Source organism: Pygoscelis adeliae, unplaced genomic scaffold (genome assembly GCF_000699105.1).
Source record: "Pygoscelis adeliae isolate BGI_AS28 unplaced genomic scaffold, ASM69910v1 Scaffold432, whole genome shotgun sequence".
Classification (NCBI taxonomy): Eukaryota; Metazoa; Chordata; class Aves; order Sphenisciformes; family Spheniscidae; genus Pygoscelis; species Pygoscelis adeliae.
In genome coordinates this window covers 393722-399387 of record NW_008824289.1, presented here as the reverse complement: position 1 = coordinate 399387, position 5666 = coordinate 393722, and the positions used below count along the sequence as shown (strand labels likewise).

The window sequence follows — 5666 nt, the reverse complement described above, 5'->3', positions numbered from 1 at the left end:
GCCCCCACGTCAGGCCAGGGGCACCCCTCTGCTTCCCGACGAAGAGCTCGTCCTCGCCGCTAGAGAACTGAAGAGTCGAGCTAATGGCGCTTCGTGGGGTTTGGGCCTACGTCCAGGAGGGAACGGGCTGGACCGAACTGTGCAACGTCGCGCACGCTGCCGATGAAAGAGCCGCTCGCTGGAGCCCAGCACACACAAACTAGATTTATCTCGTCACCCCCTGAGATGTTTTTCCCCCCGCGCATGGAGGCAGATGTTTGGTTGTTTAAGATTTAAAATCATCTACCACTGAGACACTTTTCAATAATGAGGCATGATTGGGAAGGATGTAATCGATCCATTTCTCAATACAAGAGAAGCAAGAGGCTTGCAAGTGAGCGTTAAGTGATTCACCAGGTTAGATGCTCTCCTTGCTTCCCCTGTCCTCTCTGCTTAATTCTTCCAAGTTTGAAAATGATTCTTTGCTTCTGTTTCTCTTTTTCTCAAAAAATCAAATTCAGATACAAATGGAGCAGGATGGGAATGGGTTTATTTCTTTGCTATTTTAATACAAGTATCCACATGTTTCTGACCGCAATTTCTCATAATAGTATAAAAAAAAGAGATGAGTGGACTTGTAGCTGCTTCGAAACACTTGCTGAAGTTTCAGGTTCTGAAGGATTGATGGGTCCTTCTGGGCCGTGACGCCACTGCCTGTTGCACAGCCTTGTCTTCTCTTATCAGGGTGTTAGAGTCAGCTGGGAAAGAGCAGGCCTGCAGGCCCACAAGGAGAAATTAAACATCCTGGACAGATGTCGGGTTAGGCCCATGCAGTTTCAGCTGAAGCTTTCCAGACTGGTTTTGACCCGTTCCATTTCATGCAGAAAACTGTAGAACTGGGGCAAAGTTAACTCTGCAGAAGAAGAGAGGCATCGAGTCTTAGATTTCAGGTTTCACTTCCAACACTGGCAAAGCCATTCTGGTGCTACCGCAGAGCAACTCGTGTTCACCTAAGCTAGGCGGGATTAGACACTTTGGCTCTCGGCAGCTGTTTCTTTACACTAGGCCGGGCTGCGCGGGGTTCCGGGCTAGGATTCTCCTAACAGCAGCTGGCACTTGGGAATTGTTTACTTTCTTTGTCTGCCAATGCTGCTCTGACCGCTTTTCACGACTCCATGGCATATCTGTATTTACTTACGCAAAGATGTGAAGACTCCCCGGCAGCCAGTGTTCCTAACTACTTCCAGAGCGACTGCGGCGGGGAGAGGCCAGGGCAGGAGCGGCCGCAGCATCCACCAGCGATGCTCTCGCAGTGACCCCTGCTGGGTCGGCGCCCAAAGCTCCCCCGCCTCCAGCAACACCCGGGAGCTCTGAGCTGCCGCTCCGCTTTCACATACTCAAACGCTTGCTTCTTTTCCAGAACTGTTAACTCACCTATATATACGTTTTCCATTTGGCTCCCTTTCTTAATCACCAGCTTCAGCTTGGGGGAAGAAAAAGCAGAGGTATTTTAATTCAGAGAGACCCGTATTCTGAGCGCCATGAAAAGACAGAAGTACAGGAGTCTGCTGTGAGTTTCAGGCGGGCAGACTGCTGCCAAGCACGCACATCTTTGACAGGCTTTTTGGGAAGTGTCACTGTAGGAATAGATTCCTTCGGCATTGAGAGGATCTCTGGAAGTCCTTATAAATGATCACATTTCCCCTCCCTCCCCAAGATAGCGTGACCTTTGCTAGATTGAGCTTTCTGAACAGCTTTTCAGAGTGAGCTATGCTTCTGTGATACATGATGTCTTCAGAAGAGAAACAAATAGCAGTGTGCCTGCTATCTGCTGGCAGCTGCACTCAGAAGACTGAAGCAGATGCACTGTTGCAGAGCTCGTTCCTACGAGATGTAGCTTTCCTCTAGTTCCTCTCACAGCCAGTACTTCCCACGTGCCCGGTCGCAGCTTGCTCCTCAGCTGCACTACAACCTGAACTCTCTGATGTAGGAGATTTACCTGTAAGAAGATACTTCCCACTTTTTCCAGTTCACTGCTCCCAGCCGTCACTGTGAGTCCGAAAGAAGAGAAGGGAGATAATCTGTTAGCTAAACTGTGAAATAAAAAGTTATTTAGCAGAGAGCTGCTGTCGGGTTTCCCAACCCATTCAGTTTATGTTTTAGCTCTATTACCTCCAAACTTCCACTCCATATCTATCAGCTGGTTAATCATCAGCGTCTGACCAACAGCCAGGCGTGTTAGGGTGGGGGAATTCACCTTCCACTGCAAGAGCAAAAGACACACAAGCAATCAATTCGGAGAGGCCTCCATTTATGTTACCTGTAATTTCAACATCAATTGGAAACTAGGCAGACTGATGGCAGAAGCCCAAAGCGGAGGGGTGTAAAGGGGCAAACTAATGTGGTCGGGAGGGCTTTCAAAGATGTTTGAGTCCTGCTAGGATTTCCACCCGCTTTGTCACTTCTGTAAATGAAACTGACTGTTTTTGTTTTAACACTGGTACGGTGTAACAATATCTGCCCAAAAAGTCATGTGTTCATGTAACTGCATGACCCCGGGGCTCAAAGCATGCAAAGCAGAAAAACAATCAAACGAAAGCCGCGCAGAAGTGCAGGAATCACTAAACCGATGAGGCAGAGGCCAGGGCAAACCAGAAGTGTCATTAGACAAAGTGTTGCTTATCAGTTATCCGAGGATCTTCAGAATTCTGAGCTGGTTTTGAAGAAAATAGCCGAAGTGCTGACACGTCTCAGTATCACAGGGGAGTTTTACAAGTTCCCACTCAAAGACTGTCATTTTGTTAGCTTAGAAACAAGCAAAAATATATTAATACCTGTTCTGCAAAATAACTGGCTTTCTCCTCACTGAGGCCTGTGGGAGAAACCATATGAGATTACCATACGTGATAAATATTAATTATCTTTTATTTAGTGAAAGTCAGGTGACCTACCTAGAGCAATAAAATCTGCTCTGACTTGTTCAGAAGACAAATTCCTTTTCAGGGCACCTGAATAAACAATGCAAAGAAGAAAAATCACTTTTTACTGAGTCAAACCAATCTTTACCGAGTCAAATAAATGCAGGGACGGAGAGCCTGCGATCAAAAGCCTCTGTTCTTGGACTGTGTTTTGAAACAAACCACAGCTCATCAAGATAGGAAATACAGCTGTGCCTGCCGGTATCTTTGCAGATGCCCAGTGCTTTAAAAGTCAGGGCGATGGGAGTGCCCGAGAGAGAGAGGGGGAGAGATTTCATTGCAGGTATCCATGGCAACAGCAGCAGCGGCTGTGTTTTGAAGTTGCTGCTTTCTCTCCTATAGAAGCTTTGCTTGTTAAAGGAGAACTGTTAAGGCTGGCAGGCTACTAATTTGACCTACCTGCTGTGTTTTGGATTATGGGTGTGAACGTGTGCATATAACACTTTCCCCTGCTGTGCCTGCCTCCTTTGTTCTGGGGCACAGGCAGCACATGGAAGTTTACGGGGATTCTGTTCTCTGAAGCCAAGAGCAGGAATCTCATAAATTCAAAGAGACTGCCAGTCCCACGTGGCTTCCCATCTGCGTAGCACACAGGCAAAGTTATCTGCCGTAATCTGTTCCGATACTGTCTGTGGCATCCCAGAGCTAACGAAAAGTTACAACGGGATTGGAGCCAGAGCACACAAAGAGGAATGACGAGACTGAGTGCGCCTAGTCCAGAATCAGGAAGGGAGAAAATGCCGATTCCGCGTTAAATACCCCCAAGACAGTTGTAGGAAAGGAAATTATTCATTGCCACTCCTGGACAGAAGAAATGGCTTGAAGTAGTAGAATAAAAGTTTAGACCAAATGCAGGAAACCGTTGTGCAAGGATTCATGGCTGTGAAGAAAGCTACGGGGAACCCAGGACTGAAGGATGGGTAGCAAGGGGCTGTTAATAACAAGAAGGATCAATGGGATGAACGTGCAGCGGAGGTGTTTGATGCATTATCATGTCAAATGGCAGCCCCATCAGAGTAATCTCATAAAGTGCTGGAGTCTGAGGTATTCAAGGGGAATCCCCCTGCCCCTCTTCCCCACTATTTATGAAAGAGAAACTGCTGGACACCTAAGTGTTTTTCTAAAACAAGACTGCAAGGACAGATGTCTCCTTTACACGGCCTAGAACTATGCCGGTTTCCAGCCCACTCTAGAGGGGTGTGTACCCTGTCTTATACGTCTCAAACAGCGCTTGTCCTTGTAGGAATTACAGTACTGGGTCACTTGGATGGAAGTTCCTACAAAGACTTAGTGCCAACATAAGGCTGCACCGGTCTGGCAAAAAGGGATTTACAGGTACAAGTTAAACCAAGCACAGCATTGTCACAGCGCTGTGCCTGCATTTAATGCATAGATATTTAAGTGAGTTCAGTTAAGCCTGTGAAATGTGTGTGCAGGCAGGCTGTAAAGAATACAAAGACCGAGTCATCACCAAACAGGGATATTTCAACAGGACGATTTTTGATTCTTAGATGCTAAGGCATTTATTAGCTACCATTAGCACTTATTGTGCAAACCAAGTGCACTGCGGTTCTGAAGACATACTTTAGCAGCATGCAGAAATGGACGCAATAGTTTGGCCTCAGGGTAGCACATGCAAATGTATCACTTACCATTAGGTACCAGAAGAATACTTTTGACAATGTTTTTCAGGGGGCCCAAGCTGATTTTATTCATGGTGGCAAAATCCGAGAGCTGAGCCAGAAACCTTTCTACCTGCTCAAGAGAAAGAGCAGTGACACAATCTTATCTCTGCATGTTTCTCACCAGAGAGCTGCATTCACACACTTCTCCGTGTTCTGCACATGCCTTACCTCCTTGGGCTCCGTTAGAAAGCGGAAGAGCACTTCAGTCAGCGCTGAGAATTGCTGTGGAGAAACAGGATGGTGTTACAGAGTCGGGCATCAGCACGCGTCATTTCTCAGCACCTTGCCAGCCCCATCACCACCACGACTAGGTGGTGATATACCATCTTGACACAGCTCCACCTGCCTCCAGTACATTGGTCCCAGAGTTTGACCTCCCGTTCTGGTAAGGTGCCCCCATCCTCGGCATTACAAGATGCCTATGGATGGGATTTGCTCGTGGATGCTTTTCAGAGACTCTCAAAGGGTTTGTGCAGCTGGTAGCTGGCACTGCACAGGGCTTTTGTGACTCGTGGCTAATCAGAAGCTGCTGTTCTATCCCATGTAATCCAAAAACTGTGAGTTGGAAAAGATGCGAACATCTACTCTCATGTTTCACAAACCCCATGGGGTAACCAGGCTAACTCGGGAAAGGAAAAGAACTGGTTAAGGTCTAGTCGCTGCCTTCAGTTTTCTGAGCATGCAGCTGGCAGGGCTGGAGAGCCTGCCTGTGAGGCAGAGCACCGCCACCCTCCCTCCCTCCTCTGCCAGCACCAGCACTGGCCATGACCTTCGGGGTACGGCTGGCTGGTCTGCTGCTGCAGCGGCTCATCCCGTCCTACCCTCGCGGTCAGCCGTGTAACTGAGATGGCACCGGGCTGTTACCCACGGTTCTGGCGAGCTGAGCTAAAAAAGCCTCAGCTCTCCCACTGACTTCAGCATGAGCCGAACCAGCTTCTGAGACGCGGCCCCACACCCTCTGTGTCGGGGACCCGGAGGCAGACGGGTACCGCCAACCGGGAGCACCGACTCGGGACAGGAGGGC

At 48.3% G+C, this 5666-nt stretch overlaps 1 protein-coding gene across 1 annotated transcript; it reads right to left on the bottom strand.

Moving 5' to 3' along the window:
• Positions 1-509: 509 nt before the first annotated feature.
• COMMD7 (COMM domain containing 7) lies at positions 510-5042 on the bottom strand. The gene is made up of 9 exons (XM_009318758.1): positions 4998-5042; positions 4811-4864; positions 4610-4712; positions 2931-2987; positions 2814-2851; positions 2152-2242; positions 1979-2028; positions 1414-1462; positions 510-753 (listed from the first exon to the last, which is right to left on the bottom strand). The coding sequence occupies exons 1-9, from the start codon at positions 5040-5042 to the stop codon at positions 734-736; spliced, it is 507 nt and encodes a 168-aa protein (XP_009317033.1). The 3' UTR covers positions 510-733.
• Between the last annotated feature and the right edge of the window lie 624 nt (positions 5043-5666).

What these genes read in the sequence shown, in the direction of transcription:
- COMMD7 (XM_009318758.1), bottom strand. Translation starts at nt 5,042, where the DNA reads ATGGGGGCACCTTACCAGAACGGGAGGTCAAACTCTGGGACCAAT. An exon ending in GGTCAAACTCTGGGACCAAT is followed by an intron (nt 4,865 to 4,997) that starts GTACTGGAGGCA and finishes GTTTCTCCACAG; the next exon opens with CAATTCTCAGCGCTGACTGA. An exon ending in TTCTAACGGAGCCCAAGGAG is followed by an intron (nt 4,713 to 4,810) that starts GTAAGGCATGTG and finishes TCTCTTGAGCAG; the next exon opens with GTAGAAAGGTTTCTGGCTCA.